The sequence below is a fragment of the Diabrotica undecimpunctata genome, chromosome 8 (assembly GCF_040954645.1).
Source record: "Diabrotica undecimpunctata isolate CICGRU chromosome 8, icDiaUnde3, whole genome shotgun sequence".
Classification (NCBI taxonomy): domain Eukaryota; kingdom Metazoa; phylum Arthropoda; class Insecta; order Coleoptera; family Chrysomelidae; genus Diabrotica; species Diabrotica undecimpunctata.
The window spans coordinates 804,421-825,195 of NC_092810.1; the positions used below are offsets into that span (position 1 = coordinate 804,421).

A 20,775-nucleotide genomic window follows, 5' to 3' on the forward strand; every position below is an offset into this window, starting at 1 on the left:
CTCTTCCAGTCATGTTGGGTATAATTATAATTGTACCCATAAATTTGAATGCATACATAATTCTCCAGGAATATGTAACTTAATCCAGTTTAAAGAAATTTACTACTACTACTACTAAGGATTTCCACAGTTTTCACTGTCTTCCTTCACTCAACCGTTTTCTCCAATTTTCCCTGTCATTCCAGTCTCCATCTCGCAGGGTTCTTTTTTCCATAGCCTCGTCGATTTCATCTCTGAATGACCTTCGGGGTCTTCCTCTCTTTCTTCTTCCAATCGGGCTCCATTCTGTGATTTTGTTTATCCAGCGTCCTCTGTCCGCTCTTCTGACGTGGCCGTACCAGGATAGTCTCTTCTCCTCTATATAGTCGATTATGTCTGATTGCACTCCCATTCTCCGCTTAATCTCTGCATTTTCAATTCTGTCTCTTTTTGTAAGTCTACAGCTTCTCCTTAGGAACTCCATTTCTACTGCTCTTATTCTACCTCTTTTTCTTGTTTATTGTCCAGTTTTCGGACCCATATGTCAGGATACTTCTTGTCAGGGTATTATATTCTCTTTTTTGTCTTTATCGTAATGTTCTTATCCCACAACACTGAGTTTAGTTGTCTTATACAGTTTCTTGTTTGTCTCAGTCTGTTGTTTATATCTTCTTCTGTTGTTCCCTGGTTCGATATTATGGTTCCTAAATACTTGAATTTATCTGTTCCATTTATTTGTCTTCCCTCGTCTATCTCTAGGTTTCTCATATCCTTGTTTTCTGTTGTTAGGTATTCGGTTTTCTCTAAGTTTATTTCCATTCCGTTGTTTTTATATTCTTCTTCTAGTTTTCTGAGCATAAAGCTGAGATCTTCTTCATCTTGTGCGATGACTACTTGATCGTCGGCAAAACTTAAGGTGTATAGGTATTCGTCTCTTACTGGTATGCCCATTCCTTCGCACTTTCTCCTCCATGGTTTGAGTGTCTTTTCCAAGAATATTTTAAACAGAGTAGGGGACGTAGCACAGCCTTGTAGAAGTCCTTTTGTCGTCTTAAATGGATTGTAGGCTTTATTTCCACATTTAATAGCTACTTTGTTTTCTTTGTATAGTGCTTTAACTGCTTTTATTAGTGTTTGTCGGATTCCGAGATCATTCATTGCTTCCCATAATTTGAATTGAAAAGAAATTGATAAAGAAATTTACATTATATAAGTATTATACTTCTGCGTTTTGTACCCAGATGGCGCATGGATGATTTTATTCTAGAAGAAAATTAATGTCAAAAGCAATATGGCGGCAATTGCACTGTTCGTAAGAGCAGTAAGTGAAGTGTACTTGTTTCTTCAAATATCAGTTTGAATAAAAGTCAATCACGGTTTATATTTCAGTGCAATGTTGAAGGTAGTGTTACTTCTTACTAATTGTGAACATATTTTTATTGAAATTTGACGTTTTTCAAATATAGAAGTGTACCTCAAACTCGATGGACACAATTGTAACCAAAATGATTAAGTGTTATTTTTATTTTCACAGTAAAATGCCTTCAATAAAATATTTAACGGAGAAGGAACTGCTAGAAGAGCTAGAAAAACTGTCTGACATAGAAGGATGTGTTAGTGATAACAGTGACTGCGAAGAAGAAGAAAGAGAATTGGCCATATGATAGATTATCTCTCAGAAAATTAACACGAAGGTAAGAATGAGGAATAAAATGAGAATGGTGATGAACAGGGCGAAAACGATGTTAACTATGATAACTTGATCACTCTAAAAAATATGTAAAATGGTTACAGAATGTTCAATATGAAAACTGTTTTGAGGAATATCCAGTTACATATTTTCTGAAATATTTCCTCGAAAGTTCATTTGAAAATTTCGTGCAATGCACGCATGCTTTGCAAACTGGAATTAAGAAATTTGTACCATGTAACTTGGAAGAAATAAAATCGTTTTTTGGCCTTATTATTCGAATAGGCTGTCTAAAATTTCCAAGACTACGAATGTATTGGGAAAAATCTTAAATTGATGTTTTTCCAGACACAATGACGTTGAATCTGGAACCCAGACAGAGCAATGACAAACTATGGAAAGTTCGACCAGTTTTTGAATCAGTCCCAAAGAGATGTAGAGAACTGCGGATAGAAACAAATGTTTGCATAGACTAACAAATCGTGTAGTTCAAAGGGAGATTGTCTATAAAGCAATACATCAAAAACAAACCCAATCCATGGGGAGTAAAACTGTATTTATTAGGTAGTGAAAGTGGATTGATTTACAATTTTCTAATCTATTAAGGTAATACCACAGAAATAGAACCTTAATTGAAATGTGGACAGGGTGCAGCTATTGTATTGGAATTATCAAAAATACTTATACCTAATAAGCATGCATTGTACTGGGACAATTATTTTACGAGCTATAATCATCTACAAATTCTCAACCAAAAATCAATACTTGTTGTTGGTACTTCGAGAATCAATAGATTTTCTAAACCACCTCTATATTAGATTAGATTTAGAGAGGTTGCCTGTTGGCCTATTCCACTGTGACCTTTTTAGATCTACTGTGGTCCTCTAGTCCTAGATAATATTCTCTAGCTTAACCCTTTTTATAAAGTCTAGTAGCTTCGAGACTGTACCTTCCATGTAGCTATTTGCAGGTGGATTTTCTTCTCCTAATGCAAAGAACCGCACATTTGCCAGACTGTTACACTGGCATAAAATGTGCTCTGCTGTTTCTTCTTCGAGGTGACAGAATCTGCACAGGTCATCATCTGATAATGCCATCAGCTTCAAGTGCCTATTCAGCTTACAGTGCCCTGTTATAAGACCTACTATGGCTTTGACTGTTTTCCTGTCTTTGCTTATTAGATCTGCCGTAAATTTTGGCGAATGTTCTGTAATGAACTGTTTCGCCTGTCTTTGTCCTGGTGAATTTCTCCACCATTCCAGAGATTTGACATGATGCGAAAACTATTAGAAGCGTTTACAGAGTGGGGCTTAGAAGTAAATATGGAAAAAACTGAGTACATGAGTATCGGAGGAGATCAACATAACCTTCTCGTAGAGGAAAATCAAGAGATCAAACTATGTGATGACTACAAATACCTTGGAATAAAGACCACTCAGGACGGAAAATTAGATGCAGCCATTAAGGAACGAAATACATAGGGAAGGAAAGGCATAGGCTTACTGAACAGCGTGCTGTGGGATAAAAATATCTCTAAAGAAAATAAAAGAAGAATATACAACACCATAATAAAAAGTATCACAACATATGGATGCGAAGTGTGGCCCCTAAAAGACAGAACAGAGAAAATGCTTAGAGCAACAGAATAACAAACGAAAGAGTCCGAGAAATCATGGGGGTTACACATAATATTGTTGATGACGTCAAAACGACACAACTCAGATGGTACGGACACGTAAGGAGAATGCCGGGGAATAGAATACCAAGACAAATTCTTGAATGGCAACCAAGAGGTAGGCGAAGACCAGGAAGGCCTAGAAGAAGTTGGAGAGAAGGAGTTGATAAAGAAATCAGAGAAAGAGAACTGGAGGACGATCTATGGAACGATAGAACGAGATGGAGATTGGAAATCGGAAGACGTCGAAGAACCCAGAGATTTGTGAGCTACCCACTTCCTTGTAGGCGACTTGTTACTGACTTTGCAACGCCGCAGACGGGTTCCGGCCCAATGAATGGCATTGATGAGCCTTGTTTGGACATTTCATCTGCTTTTTCATTACCCTTATGACCCTCGTGCCCCGGTACCCAGGCTACCGTAACCTTGCTACGGTCTCCTAGTTTATTTAGGGCACACACGCAATACCATACTAGCTTAGAATCGACCTCTACAGAAAGATTGTGAACGTTCTTTCTTGCCTTTCTATTTATTCCAAGCAGTGATGAATTGCCGTTATTTCCGCCTAGAAAACTGTCACATCCTTAGATAGACTTACTGGGAAACGTATCCCTTGATTTGTCCCTACTATGCCGGCTCCCACACCCTCCAATGTTTTTGAGCCACCTCTAACTGATGTAAAAGATTTTTCAAAAAACGAGAAAGGATCAACGGAACAGTGATAATGGTATCCAACTTGATGGGGTTGGTACAGATGTTGTAAAACGTTGGAATAAAAAAACAAAATGTTTCATTGACGTAAGTCGATCCGAAGTTATACAAAAGTATATGACATTGCCCTAAAAAACTCTTGCTTGGAGTATAAACGAGACACGCATATGTACTTTAGGAATTCCACAAAAAGTTATCATGAATCTTCTACACTTTAGGATGAAAGTTGGTGAAGCCCTCATAAAAGTCAACTCTTCCAATAACCGAAAACGAGGAAGATCTTCAAGCGCTACATCTAGTCCAGTAGTAGCTGCAAAACGCCAAAACATTGAAATTAGACCTATTACTTAGATGCAATTTGATAATATTGGACATTTTCCAGAGCATCCACAGCTACCTTTACCTTTAAGATGCAAAAACCCTGGTTGTACAGGAAAATCAAGGTGGAAATGGCAGAAGTGCAATGTCCATTTGTGCCTTCAAAAGGAAAGAAATTGCTTTTTTATGTATCATATGCGCTAGTTTTTTAGATTTGTTAAGTTTTTTTATAGTTATATTTTTTAATGCCCAAAAAGTGTTTTAAGTACATTTTAGGCAAAAAATATTTTCTCATTTGCTGAAAAAAAAGTGGTACTCAAAGGGTTAACTGTATACTCAACTGGTTCATTTCATTTATAAGTTTTAACAGTACCAAAGATAAAGCACGTGCACGACACATCAACTAGAATTTTTTGTATGAATATCAACATAAACATTTATATAAGTATGATAAATTGGATGATGTATAATTTTTTTTCCTGGCCTTGCTTGCAAAAAATATGATCTTTGCACCTATTTGATCGCCATAATTAAAAACAATGTCCATTTTAATTAAAAGTTGTTCTGATAAATACCAAGAAGGTTTATAAAATGTTAAATAATTAAGGAATACTACCAATTTGTTAAAATTAATGCCGTAATTGGTTTTCTTTAAAAAAAAAATCGCCCGACAGTCAATAGAGATACAAATATAAACCAATAAATAAAGAGTCCTTAGCCAATTACTAAATTTCTATGATGTTAAGGATATTTTGCTACTTACCTCCATCTGAATCATAAATAAATCCTAATTTCGAATTGTGAACATCCAACATGCAAAAGTTCCAGTTGTGATGGTTATTTTTACTCCACTCTTTCACTCTTTGAAGTTTGGGATTGTTTAGTTCGTCGCAGATGATTCTCAGAGCTATTACGTTCTGTACGTCTTGAACAGCTACGATGGAAAACCTAAAAAGAAAGGACAAAATGAAATGGTTTTATAGAAAGTACCGCGGTATAGTGTAAGACTAACAAGCCGCCAGACTAACGGAACTCGCTGACGTTACGCTCTCTATAGTAGAAGTCACACTTAGAATGCTGCGATGCCGCTTATGTCGGCACAGTGGCTGTAGCTTCTGCTATAGAATTATTGCGAGCAACGTTTATTGTGTTGCTTATATCCAAGATTACATGAAACGCTTCAGATATTACAATGTAATTATATATAAAGGGCGTTTTAGTTGTAAGAACTTAGTCAGATTTAGATTTAAGAAGCTAGTAATAGACAGGCAAGATTACTTCTGGAGGAATTCCCATGTTAGCAAATTAGACCAAAATGTCACTTGAAACTTGAAATTTTACTTCTTGTCTTCTGGTGACGTTCATAATTTTTGAAACAAATTTTTCTATACTGGCGTTGAATTACTTTTTCCTCTGTAGTAAAATGCTGAGGCGAGCGTCACGGAACTAGCGCCACAAAATGCAGTCGTCACGAGTAGCGTCATGAAATAGCGGGTCATCACATCGATTTACTATTCTCGATCAATTCGTTTCTAGTCAGTCATATATTTATTCTAATCAGGTTTTGTCAGAATCAAAAGTAAACAATGTATGCTTTGTTAAAACGTTAACAGGTGGCGTTAGGACACCGTAGAATGAAGATTCGCACTAGTCTACTGTGTCGCCTACTGTACCATCTTTTTTTTGATAGATACAATACAAGAAAAATACCAGACAGTTTATATTTGAAAAGAACATGAAAATGACATGTAAAAATCAACTAACGTCTTTAAGCAGATTATATACAGAGTATATATCAGTAAGTCACATTCCGACTATCAATGATCCAATTGTTAAACAAAAAATTAATGTCGTGTGAACTCTTGAAATAGACATTGTATGATAAAAATATTGAAATTATTGTTACCTCACATAAATCTACATTAAATTAGGTATTTCAAAAACTGCTTTTAATGTTTTAATACGACTACACGCAGGTACTTATGATCCTTTATTAGTATTGCTTGATTTTACAATTGTCGCAACTAATCGTTTTTTAATCGTTAATTTAATCTACAAGAACGTTGTCTTTTCTATCTACTTGTATCTGATTACAGTCATATCACCCTGTATACTGTTATCTGTAACTGATATCTACTGATATTATATATACTAAATGTAGTTCACTATGAAAGTGTAAGTCAAGTTTAGAAAGTCGAAAACATTTAAAGGATTAACTTCATTTTTTTGTACTTTTTTTTTCCCATTATTGCTATTTTTTCAACAATAAACATTAAATTTTCAATTTCTAGCTAACGAAATATTGTGTAAAATTGAATAACGAAACTTTTTACTTCTTATAATTTTTTCTCTAGGATCAATATTTTCCGAATTATAAACGAAAATAGGAGCAAAAAAATGAGAAATTTTCAATTGTTTTCAGATTTTGTTAAATAAAAAATTTAGCACAGGGTTTGCGACTGGCGCATATCGTGATTATCGATATTGGGCACATCCTGAAGGGATTCCAGCAAGAAAATAGCTTCCTATGGAAAATGTCCAATCCAAAACAGATCCCGCCTAGACAATTATTAAACGTATTATTTTAACAAAGATTTAAATGGATTAAATGTTTTGGTACGGGGAGAGCCGCACTATCGAAGCGATACTGGAAAAAGAAAAAGTGTTTGTAAGGCTGGAAAAGATATCAGGATGATTAATCATGATATTATTGAATTGGGGGCTATTAAAGTTAACCCCTTAAAACTCCTAATATAATCTCGGGACGTTAATAAACTCCTAACAAAACATTATATACTAGAAAACATTATTGATTTTGAAGAAAATGAAGGAGATATTGAACATATTGAAGGAGAAGCTGTTACTTGTGATGAAATTTAAAATTTGGTTGTTTTTTGTTCCATAAATATTCTTTTTTAAATTTTTTCAATAAAAATTCAGTTTCAAGAAAGATGTGTGTTTTTTTTGCATTCATATATTGTTTTTTCTGTTGCAAAATCGGTAATCTCCAAGTGTTTGAAGCAAAACCAGAAATCTCCAAACTTAAATTGTTAATTACTTAAAATTTAATGAAATAATTAGTTTAATTTTGTGAATAACTAAAGCCAATGTACAAAAAAATATAAATAATAAAATAAAATAAAACTTTAATAAAACGTTAAAATTTTATTAAAAAATTCTATTTCCTGAAAAATTTGTCAAAGTGGAGATTGCTGGTTTTGCTTCTAGGCCCCTCAAATAGTCTTTATGATGATGATGTAAAAGGTAGTAATTGATTACACTAAACTGATAGATTCTGTTTATTAAAACGACCTAAGAGAATTCACTTATGAGACAAAAAATGATATCTGTATCTAACTCAAGTTTTCTATCGTCGTTAACAAAATTGTGAGCCGCCTGCGAATTGTATTTAACATTACACGTATTGTTACTCATATGGTCACTCAGACAAATGGGTCTTTCAGTGTCGATGTAATCACTGTCGCATTTCTCTTGTACAAAGTGTCTTTTAACTACTTCTCGAAAATCTCTCAAGCAGTTGCAATACCACGGATTTCCCATTATGGTAATTTTCTCTAAAATGGGTAATCTGTTCAAGAAATACGGGTCCTGGTACATAATTTGATTGTGATCGATAGCGAGATATTTTAGCCTATTAAGGCCTTCGTATGGAATGATGAAATCAGTGAATCGTGCTAGATTATTGTGAGTTAAAATGAGCGTTTTCAGCTTGGATAAATCGAGAAAAGCGTCTACTATGGAATCGATTTTGTTGAAGGCCAAGTTCAAAACTTCTATATTGAATAAACCTGAGAAGAACTCTCGCGTGATTCGTGTAAATAAGTTGTTAGACAGCCATAAGACTCTGACAGGATTCGGGTTATTTATTATTTTATTCATTCTGATCTCTTTAAGCTTATTTCCGTCAAGGTTTAAATAAGTGAGGCTCTTCAAATTCCACAACGAAGATTCCCTAATATACTCGAATCGATTATGCCCCAAGTCGAAATATTCGATTTTATCACCTAGACTAATAGCATAGGGATCGAAGTTTTTCAATGCGTTTTTGTTTAAGTAAAGGTGAGTCAGTACAATCAAAAAGCCAAAAGCCTCAGGTTCGATGATGGAAATGTTGTTATCAGGCAGATATAACTGACGCAATGTGGGACTATTATAAAACGTGCCTGCAACCAAACGTCGTGCATCTGTCTTGGTGATTTTTATTATTTCGATATTCGGAAAGTCCTCAAATACGCGTTGACGTATATCAACCGTCAATCTAAAATTATCGTAGCACTCAAAGTATTTAACGGTGGCCAGATCTCCCAAATTCGTATTTGCTGATTTGGAGCTCAGTATATTCGAATCGGAACACTTCACAACACTGTTGTTCCTCCGACAACCAACGGAAAGAGCTTCGTCGACAATTGCCATCACCAAAAATATTATTCCGTTTTTTGACCACATTCTCAATAGCACTACACTAAAATTTTTAACGTATTTTGAGCAAATTTCTTCAAAATTTGTGATATTTATATAAAACAAATTTCAATAGAATATAAAAATTATCTTGATCATAATAATTTTAATTATACATAGGTTTATAGATGTTAGTTATTATGCCTGGCTAAAAAAAACAACTGTTGGTATACTGGATGGGAAAATTAATTGTTAGAAATACAGTGATGAGTGCCTTAAGAACCGGCAAAATAACGCAAAAGATAGAAAACATAATACGTTGTGAAATAAAAAGAGATGAAAGTAGTAGAGGTGGAAAATTATCGATAGAAACCTCTAATTTACATTAAATTACATTAGGACTATCGATAGTTTCCCACCGTTAGACGTTAGAACACAATTCGGATTTTGTGATGCTCTGGGAACACGGGAGGCCCTTTTTGCTGTACAATCAAACGGCCAAAATCAAAATAGAAGACCAGTTAACTGATAAAATTGCAATAGAACGTGGAGTACGACAGGGCTGTATTTTGTCTCCATTGTTGTTCAATATTTATTCTGAATGGGTATTTAAGGAAGCTTTAGACGGTTGTGCGAAAGGAATACTAATAAACGGTGAATGGTTGAATAACATTAGATATGCAGATGACATATAGTTTTTGCCGATAATCTGAATGACTTACAGATATTAACAAATCGCATAACAGAAGTCAGCAACAGATACGGACTAGCTCTTAACATAAAGAAAACCAAATTTATGACAATTAGTAAAAAACCAATAGTAAACGCTCAACTTACAATCAACCAACAGAATATCGAAAGAGTCGAGCAATATACATATCTAGGCACCAATTTAAATAGCCAATGGGACCACTCAACAGAAATTAAACAGCGAATAATAAAAGCAAAACCAGCATTCGTTAGAATGAGAACCATTTTTAACAGTCGAGACATATCATTAAAAACAAAATGCCGTCTATTGAACTGCTACATATTCACAGTTCTGCTCTACGGAATGGAAGCATGGACACTGACTGTTGCATCTATGAATCGGCTCGAAGCTTTCGAAATGTGGTGTTATAGGCGCATCTTACGTATATCCTGGGTTGACAGAGTTACTAATGTGGAGGTCCTGCGTAGAATGGGGAAAGAATGTGAAATTCTCATGACCGTCAAAACTAAAAAGTTGGAATATCTAGGACACGTAATGAGAAATCAAGAACGTTACGGCCTTCTCCAGCTGATTCTCCAAGGGAAAGTAAATGGTAAGAGAGGACCAGGAAGAAGACGCATTTCCTGGCTTCAAAATTTACGAAAGTGGTATAACACGACTACCACTGAACTGTTCCGCGCTGCAATAAATAAAGTAAAGATAGCCGTGATGATCGCCAACATCCGGAACGGATAGGCACTTTAAGAAGAAGAAGACGTTAGCTTATGAGCTAGTTGACTTCAGTCATAATATTACAAGTATGACGTCGAATATTTACATTTTTTAAATTTCGCATAAAGTAAAAACTGATTGAATGCAATAAAGCAAATGTAAGTAAACAGTTTAATTAGTAGTAATTTGATAATTAAATGTGTTGACGAATACAGAATAACAAGCTATGATAATTCTGTATTAAAAAGAGTGTATACGACCTCTCAAATCATAGTTTATTATTGATCAATATTTTAATTTTGGATAAAAAAATACTCCTACTTAAACTGTTTTACTTACATTTTTTTGACTTTTTGTAAGCTTTGTCCATAAATGGTACAATTTTCTGTGAGAATAAAGTATATTTCTAAAAGCTCACGCTCAAGCATAAAATTGCTTATATCAGAAAGAACATCTGCAAAGAACCTTAACAGCTAAATCTTATGCAAAAACCAGAATCATATTTTTGGATAATCTGCAAATTCGTGCACAAATTTCCGACCAATACATTTTTTACGGACTGTATTGTTAGTCTATTTTTAAGGATATAAAAACAAGTATTGTCTAGACGTCATCAAAATTTAACAATACCGAGTTCCCAACAGGATGCAAATCGATAAAATGAGGAGGAAATAACGCGACAAAGAATATACGGTATGTATAAGTATTTTTAGCTGAAATATGTATTACCTATATATATTAACTATATACTTATATAAGAATAATATTTGTGCGGTTGTATCGTCGTTTTTGTCCACGAACGTCAGACCATAATCTCTTTATCTAATCTATTTTAATACAATTACCTAAAAAGATATTATCTTCGCATACAGTGGAACTTGGTTATAGCGCCATTGAAGGGTCCAGTAAAAAAATAACGCTATATCAGAGTGACGTTATAAAAGAAGTAGAAAAAAATGAAATTTTAACGAGGCAAAATTTTATTACAGCTGCATTTAGGATAAAAAAAATTAAGAAGTAAAACATATCATGTAAAAATAAACTTTCCGAAAAATAAAGTTTTTCTGTAATGTCCTTAATAATCTGAGCTGCTTTTTTGGTAATTGTGGATGCCTCCTTGAACTGGTAAAACCTGGATGTGGTCTCAGCAGCTCTCATTTCTTCTTCTTCTTCTTCGACGCCGATCCAAATGATTCGATCGTTTTCAGAGTCGCTGACTGATTGATTCAGCCCTCATTAAATGAACGATTGACACAACACTACTTGAAACGAAGCGTAAATTCAGATGGAGAAGCCAATTACACCGAGAACTATCAAAGAAAAACAAATCAAAATCAACAGGAAATATGTTTGTTTTGTATATTCTCGGAATTACGCATCTTCTCCAGTGTCTAATTATTAAACGACGTTACTAGCTTCACAGTATTACCGAACTACATGAAGGAAAAGTAACAGTGAAGAACCGGTGGAAGTACAAGTTATTGGTTCTTCATCTAGTGGATACGTTAAGTAATTGTCTAAGTGAGTATATACAGTTTATTGATATAGTGTCCGCCTTATTTACCGGATTTTGTGCCATGCAATTTCTATATGTGTGTCCAAGTTAAAATGTGGATTAAAAAAAACACAATTTGAGTTCGTTTGACCTTTGAAAGAAAAAGCTGCAAGCGTTCTTCAGTAATTAACATCAAATGTTTCCCAGCGTTAGTATTTTTTAAAAATACAAAAAAACATTCGAAACCCCAATATAAATCAATTATTTACACGGCCTGAATGGGCCGTAATCACTTTACGCTTTCTCTGTTTGAAAATATCAAAAAAAAAATAACTTACCCGTTCTCTAAAATCGTCCTGCAAATGACCTCCTTGACACCCAGATTCCCGGCCTTCTCGTAGGCGAATTCGTGCAGATTCCAAGAAGCCACCCTAACGGCGGGTTCGTCGTTTCTTGTGAAGTTAAAAACCTCCCTTACGACCGGCCTGGGTGAGTACGCCGACAGCAATTCGAATATATCTATGGCACTGGACGTGCTCAGTCCGTTCCTGATAGCCAGTCTTTGAGGCATACCGTTGGGTTTGTTGTTGGACTGATTGGGCATGGTGTAGCCGTTGGTGAGGATGCTGGGCCGGTTTTCATCGATGTCGAACACTTCGTCATCGTCTTCCGTTGTTAGGTATCTGCCGATGGTGGCTAATCGCAGGTTGTCTAAGCATTTTACTTTTATAAGATCGTCTACCTAGAAAAAACGATTAGTAGTAGAGTCGAGTATGTATGATCAATTTGACAGTTAGGACATTCTCAAAATTCAACAAAATCAAGTCAAAGTCACCCTCGCCCGATCTGTATACTGTTAAAATATTGGTTTGTATTGAAGGTACGAGGCGTGTTTTTTAAGTAAGTACCGTTTTGGAATTAAAAAAAGACGTGCAAAGATATGGCAATAATTTTATTTTTACATGAAAGCCTGTACCTTAATCTACTTTTTTACATAATTTCCGTGAATATTGAGGCACTTGTCATAACGTGGCACCAGTTTTTGAATACCCTCCTGATAAAATTCTGCCACCTGACTTGTTAACCACTGCATCACAAATATTTTGACTTCGTTATCGTCTTGAAGACGCTGACAGCCCAGGTGTTTCTTCAAGTGCTGAAACAAATGGTAGTCGCTGGGCGCCAGATCAGGGCTGTATGGAGGATGATCTAGAGTTTCCCATTTAAATGATTTGATGAGATCTTTGGTTTGATTAGCCACATGTGGACGGGCATTGTCATGCAGCAAAACGATACCCTTACTCAACTTGCTACGTCTTTTGTTCTGGATTGCACGACGCAGATTTTTCAATGTCTCACAATAAGACGCTGCATTGATTGTCTCATTACGAGGCAGAAACTCCACTAGCAATACTCCTTTTCTGTCCCAAAAAACTGTGCACATGATTTTCCGGGCAGAAATTGTTTGCTTAAACTTCACTCTTTTGGGTGATGATGAATGTCGCCATTCCATGGATTGTTGTTTCGATTCTGGTGTGACGTAGGCCACCCACTTTTCGTAACCAGTAACAATTTGGTCTAAAAAATCTTCACCTTCACTGTGGTACCGCTCAAGGAAAGTCAATGCACTGCCTAAACGTTGGGTTTTGTGCAAATCCGTCAACATTTTTGGAACCCAACGTGAACACAATTTCCGGTAATTCAAGTTCTCGGTAACAATGCGATACAAAACACTACGAGAATACTGAGGAAAGCAGGCAGACGATGATGAAATTGTAAAGCGTCTGTTTTCTCTCACCTTTTCGTCCACTTTCTGCACCAAATTTTCATTAACGACCGAAGGACGCCCACTCCGTTCTTCATCATGCACATTTGTGCAGCCATCTTTAAATGCTCTCACCCATTTCCTTACCATTCCATCACTCATAATGTTTTGCCCGTAAACTTCAACGATCTCACGATGAATATCGATCGGTTTTACGCCTTTAACACTAAGAAATCGTATAACAGCCCGTACTTCACAATCAGCGTGACTCACGATTGTTGGAGGCATCTTAAACACTGGAGTAAACAAGTATACAATGAAGAATCAGACTGTAATGGCGTCAGTAGACAAGAGATGTAGGTAACCAGCGCTCATGCGCGGAACGCCGACCGTAGCGCTGCGGCGGGGGAATCGCAAAACGGTACTTATTTAAAAAACATGCCTCGTACATAAATTGCACACAACTAAACTTTGCTCCACCTTATATTCATTTGGATTAAGAGAAGAATACATAAGATTGTCTTTTATATAAATTGCAACTCCGCCTTGTTTCTTTTTTAACCTAAAAAAGAAATTAGCTAATGAAAAGCCGGAGATGCTAATTAATTTTAAATTTTCTTTACTTTGCCAATACTCCGAAAAACGTATGACGTCATATAAATTTTGATCCGCAAGAAAAGCATTGATCAAATCGACTTTATTTGAAATACACTGCAAATTAACATGAAACATGCTTACCGCACCTCGTCGAATTACTTTATTTTGATAAAACAACGTTTTATCAACAACAAATTTTCCAAACCTAGCGAATATCATTATATGTATATTAATGTTTTTAAATTGGGCGATATCTTTCCGTGTTTCCTTTTATTCAATATGTTTTGTAATAATTATTGTGGAAGCGAATATCTGATAAACTCTAAGTGCTATTGCACCAAAGATCTTGCATCTTATAACATATTTTCTCTTTATAAAAATTAAACAAAATCACAGCCCGACAAAAAACATTTTGAACGAATCCTCCAAACAAAAACCCAAAAAATTAGCGATTCGCGGTTCAATGCTTGACCCAATTGGTATCAATATCTGCAATTGACTTTTGAAGTAATTGATTGACACGTCCAACGAGAGCATAGACGACCTTATAACCTCGAAGCTACCGAATCATCGATATATTCTACGAATTTATAAATGTTTTTTTTTTTAATTAAAATCTGTATATTATTGATAAATATGTAGATAAAATAGGTAAATCACGCACCAGCATCTTGAAACTAATGAAACAAAAGTGAGAGTATTTAAATAGCCTGCGTACCAACAACGAGATACGATATCAGCAAATTTATTCAACCAAGTACTCGAAAATACCCAAGGAATTATTTTTTTCTTGAAGTTTCGTCTGTAATTGTGATCGATTTTATCAAAAGCGATTTGATGAATTGATTATGGGATTCGTCTTTATTTATAATATTTCTCCATTTTTTCCTTTTATGGCTTTTCTCTATACGAGCCACTTCGCATGTCAGTTGGCCCACCTATGGAATTTGCAGTTTAAGTCGATTACCATAAACAAATTATACTCTGCATGTTTTTATAAGTTCAAATATTAATTAATATGGCATTTTTATTAATATTTATTAAAAACATTATCCTTATGGTTTTTTATTTATTTTTAACAATAAAAAAAATTCACTAAACCCTGGCTATGCATTCACTTCTGTCAACATACGTTGATTTTTTTATAATTACGTTAAATCCAGAGGTATCTATGGAAAAATGACATCAAAACAATAATATTGTCAACTAATGTCAAAATGTATTTTGTAGAATTGTAAAGCTTTTTGCCGTTGGTGGATTGTACAATGGGTCGAGGTAAAGCCATCGATTAGAAAATTTGTTCAATCATTATTAGATTTTTTAATTCTGGAAAATCCAATTCGGAAATCACGAATATGTTGAAATTGTCACGCTATAGTGTAAGAAATAAAGTCCGAAGATAGAAAACTACAGGTTCGGTAAGGAAAAGCCACTTTTAACATTACAACAAAAGAAAAATAGACTAAGATGGTCAAAAGAGCATAAAGATTGGACTCAGTCGGAATGGGATTAAATACAATGGAGTGATAAATCCAGATTTGAAATGTGTGTTGGTAGGAGTCGCGTCATTCGCAGGAAAAATAAAGCCTTTTCATCCCGACTGTCTGAAGAGAAAAGTCAAATTTCCTGCATATGTCATGATGTGGGGTAGTATGTTGTTTAAAGGTGTGGGAAAGTTACATTTTATCGATGGGATTGTAAACACGGACAAATATTTGAATATTTTAGAAGAATCTCTTTTACCGATTGATCTAACGTTGAGCTAACTGATATTAGAAGGGGCTCGTAAATGATGCCTCGATGCGTTTTCCCACTATATCCAGTAATTGCTAATATCTTTATGGGAGACTTCGAAACCCGAGCACTATCCACATCAATGCTCTAACTCACATGTTGCCTACGATCTGTTGACGATACATTCGTCATTTGGCCACACGGCAGGGATGCTTTGGTGTCTTCTCAAACCCATTTGAATGGTATACATCCTAGTATCAATCATCCCTACCGTTTCTCGATATATCATAAAGAAAATATACATAATATATCTCGTTTATCATAAAGAAAAACCAATCCTAAGGTTTTCATCACTCTGTTTATCGAAAAGCTACCCATACCAATCGTTACTTGCATGCCAACTCTCATCACCCCCCTTCACAAATTATTTCAGTCATTAATACGCTTTTGCGATGATGCAAGTAGACCCGCTGAGTTCTCTAGTTAAAAACAAACCCTCATCCATAAGAGTTACCGCGAAAATCACATCAATAGAAGCATCCACAGACATCAATGACTCAGACCCTTATCATACGAAAGCTTTTCTTCCTTACATCAAAGGTCTCACTGACAAAATCGACAAAATTCTTAAATCAGGAGGGATAAAGACAATATTTGCCTTCCAACAAAAACTTTCATCAATTGTCCGATCCAATCAAAGATAACATTCACGTTTGTGTCATTTTCGTCGATTTAATATGTACCATAATCTCTTTGTATATACAAAGAGGAAATAGGAACAGAAATTTGTGTCCGTAAAAATCATTGGTTTGACGATGAATGCAAGAATGCAACAAAAGAAAAAAATGAAGCCTACAGAAAGATGTTTACCCGACGAACTAGAACAACTGTAGAGAATTACCAGACAAAAAGAAGAGAAGAAAAGAGGATACACAAAAGAAAAAAACGAAACCACCTACATGAGGAACGTAAATATATAGAAAACCTCAACAGAGAGAAAGAATTCAGAGCATTATATAAGAAAGTTAACATCAACAGAAAAGAAATGGGTGGAATACTTTAACCAGGCACTTAATATAGAGGAAGAAGAAGAAAACGTGGAAGACGAAAGAGAAAGAAATTTCTATTATAAAGTCACTATATACTGATGCGAAATGCAGCGTGACACACAATGGTATCAACAGTGACGAATTAAACGTACTTACTGGAGTTAGACAGGGATGCGTGCTTTCTCCGTTTCTTTTTAACATAGCTATAGACTATGTTCTCTCCAAACTAGACTCCGACACAAGAGGGATACAATGGACGTTAACCACACGCCTAAGCGATCTAGAATACGCGGACGATATCTGTCTATTAGGTCAAAGGTTCCAAGATCTAGCTTACCAATTGGAAACACTTTCCACTGAAGCCAATAAAATAGGTTTGAAAATCAATATTAGTAAAACCCAGTCCATGAGAATAAATGCAAGGAACAACACGCTATTTACTATCGACAATATGCAGATTGAAAATGTGGAAAACTTTACGTATCTTGGAAGTGTCATAACAGAAAACGGAGGTACAGAAGACGATATTCGTATGAGGATACGAAAAGCTCAACAAGTTTTCAGCACGCTCAACCCTGTTTGGAGATCTGGCGAGTATACTACAAGGACAAAGATCCGAATAGTCCGATCAAATGTCATGTCTGTTCTACTCTACGGATGTGAAACCTGGAAAGTGACAAACACCCTCACAGACAAACTGCAGGTCTTTGTTAACAAATGTCTACGAAGAATTGTTCGTATATTCTGGCCTAACACCATCAGAAACGACGATCTGCTACACCTGACCGAACAAAAGAGGGTACAAAATGAAATTAAGTCCAGAAAGTGGGGTTGGGGAACAGACGAGAGGGAAGAGGAACCACCAACGATTCTTGAAGTTAAAGATGCAATTAAAAAGCTAGTCAGAAACAAATCACCCGAAATAGATAATCTCCCGGCTGAACTTTATAAAGAAGGTGGCCATGATGCCATAATGGCATTACAGCAGGTTATAAAAGAAATATGGATACATAAATCCCTCCCCAATGATTGGAATTACGCTGCTAAATACAGCGTATAAAATATTTTCCACAGTACTATATCACCGTATGGCACCATATGCAGAACGATAGTAGGAAAATACCAAGCTGGTTTCAGAGGTGGTAAATCGACAATTCATCAGATTGCAACCCTGAAACAAATTTTGGAAAAAACACTGGAATATGGCATTGATACTCATCTCATACTTATAGACTACAAAGCAGCCTACGACTCTGTGAATAGAAGAGAAATGTTCAAAGCAATGAAAGAGCTAGGAATACCAAATCAGTTTATAAATTTAACAAAACTAACTCTTGAAAAAGTTGAATGTAGAGTACGAATTCAGGGGGAACTGTCTCAACCTTTTAAAACAAATAACGAGCTGCGCCAGGGAGACTCTCCTGTATACTGTTCAATCTGGCTCTGGAAAATGTATTACGTATGTCACAAATCACAACCACTGGTTCAATATATAATAAATCAGTACAAATCCTGGCCTATGCTGATGATATCAATATTGTTGGGAGAAAGGAAAACGCTGTACGAGAGGCGTATGTAGCATTAAAAGAATCAGCTACAAAAATGGGTTTAATAATAAACACCAACAAAACGAAGTATATGAAAATAAGCACGCAACCACAAATCCTACGGCAACTTATTAGAGAAAACAACGTCATCGAAGCAGTAAACGAATTTGAATACCTGGGAGTACTCCTTAACACTGAATATAACACTATCGCAGAGATAAACCGCAGAATTAGCACGTCCAACAGATGCCATTTTGGACTCAATCTCCTCCTAACAAAAAATAATGAAAACATGTTAGGATCTTATGGAACAGTGAATGACAATTGAGTGTGGAGAAGACGATACAACTTCGAACTTTATAGAATATACTAGGAACCAGATATCGTACAACATATTAAGGTAGGACGTCTGACGTGGATAGGGCATGTAATGCGGCTGGATAATGCAATAATCCAGCTGGAAAAACGCTCCTTGATAGACCCATTGGTCAGAAAAGAAGAGGAAGACCCAGAACAAGGTTATTTGATAACATTGATATAGACATGAGAAATATGGGAATACGTGTTTGGCAGAGAATACGTGTTTGGCTGCGGTGGATAGGGACGACTGGAGAGAAATTCTTGAAAAGGCTATGACCCACGCAGGGTTGTTAAGCCAGAATAATGATGATGATCTCTTTGTCTGTAGAACTGTAGAAAATACCGGCAGAACTACTCAAGCAAGGGGGAAGGAATTTGACACAACAGATGCACCAGCTAATACGAGAGATATGGATAGAAGAAGAAATTCCCCAACAATGGAAGAAAAGTATAATCTGCCCTATTCATAAAAAAGGAGACAAACTGTTGTGTCAGAATTATAGAGGCATCTCTTTACTTTGTTCGGGATACAAAATACTCACAAACATCATTAATCGAAGACTACAACCTCTCACGGAAAAAATCATCGGGGAATATCAAGCAGGGTTTAGGCAAAATAGATCTACCATTGACCAACTATTTACAGTTAAACGAATACTAGCCAAAGCATGGGAATATGACATGGACGTTTACAATCTCTTTGTAGATTTTAAACAAGCCTATGATTCAATAGATAGAACAATTCTACCTAATATATTGAAAGAATTTGGCATACCATCAAAATTATTACGACTAGTGCAAATGACAATGACAGAAACAGAAGCACAGGTACCTATGTATTCAGGGACAGATCACTGATGCGTTTACGATAACGAAACAAGGCGACGGACTAGCTCCAACGCTCTTTAATCTTGTTCTGGAATATGTAATTAGACGGTTGACGGTGAGAGGAAATAACATACTTACAAACAAGTCTACCCAATTAGCAGCATACGCAGATGACATAAACATAATGAGCAGAACAGTGAATGCAGCGGAAGAAACCTACGTTGAGTTGAAACAGAGAAGCAGTAGGGCTAGCAATAAATACAAATAAAACAAAACTACTCATACAAACCAGATCAAATAGACCGGTGCAACAACAGTTTATTGACGATATAGAACATGTAAGTAGATTCACATACCTAGGAATGGATCTGGTCGCAAGCAATGAAGAAGAACCGGAAATAAATGGAAGGCTTGTGCTGGCAAATAAAGCCTATTTCGCGATGGGCCACATATTCAAATCGCGAGACGTACACCGGAAAACAAAACTCCGGGTCTATAAAACAATAATCTGGCCCATAGTAAGTTATGGTTGTGAAACATGGGTGGTGACACAGAAATCTGCCAATACATTAGATGTGTTTGAAAGAAAAATATTACGTAGGATCCTGGGCCCAATAAGTGAAAACAACAACTGGCGAATTAGGTATAATAGAGAAATATACGAGCAATATAGCGAACCAACTCTAGCACAACATACTAAACTGCAGAGATTACGATGAGCAGGGCACGTGGTCCGCATGCATGAGAATAGAATCCCCAGAAAATTATTAAATGCAAGAATGCAGGGAAAAAGACCTACTGGAAGACCTAAAAAGAGATGGGAAGATGAAGTCGATGAGGATGCCAGGAACTGCCTGGGAACGCGTTCATGGAAAAGAACAGCGGTAAATAGAGATGATTGGAGAAGCCTGTTGAAGGAGGCCAAGGCCCGATTTGGGCTGTAGCGCCATTGGATGGATGGATGGATGGATCTCTCTGTCTCCTCTATTAAACCGTCTTAGATTGCGCTATAAAATATTAAAATCAGAAAACTGCAATATCTGGGACATGTCATGAGGGGCGAGCGTTATAACTTGTTGCAATTAATAATGCAAGGAAGAATACAGGGTAGAAGGAGTCGCGGAAGAAGACGCATCTCCGGGTTAAACAATTTGAGAGCTTGGTTTAATTGCACTTCTGCTGACC

General features: G+C 36.0%; 2 protein-coding genes across 2 annotated transcripts in view; both read right to left on the reverse strand.

Moving 5' to 3' along the window:
- LOC140448670 (endonuclease/exonuclease/phosphatase family domain-containing protein 1-like) overlaps window positions 1-20,775 on the reverse strand; it is a 38,857-nt gene that overhangs the window by 6,660 nt on the left and 11,422 nt on the right. Inside the window, exons 2-3 of the mRNA XM_072541778.1 lie at window positions 12,049-12,452; window positions 5,137-5,321 (exon numbers count right to left, since the gene is read on the reverse strand). Coding sequence (XP_072397879.1) covers window positions 5,137-5,321; window positions 12,049-12,452 — 589 coding nt within the window. The remainder of the gene's footprint in view (window positions 1-5,136; window positions 5,322-12,048; window positions 12,453-20,775) is intronic.
- Window positions 7,607-8,889, reverse strand: LOC140448195 (osteomodulin-like). Its single transcript, XM_072541309.1, has one exon. It carries the CDS (start codon window positions 8,838-8,840, stop codon window positions 7,686-7,688), a length of 1,155 nt encoding a protein of 384 aa, XP_072397410.1. The 5' UTR covers window positions 8,841-8,889; the 3' UTR covers window positions 7,607-7,685.

What these genes read in the sequence shown, in the direction of transcription:
- LOC140448195 (XM_072541309.1), bottom strand. Translation starts at nt 8,840, where the DNA reads ATGTGGTCAAAAAACGGAATAATATTTTTGGTGATGGCAATTGTCGAC.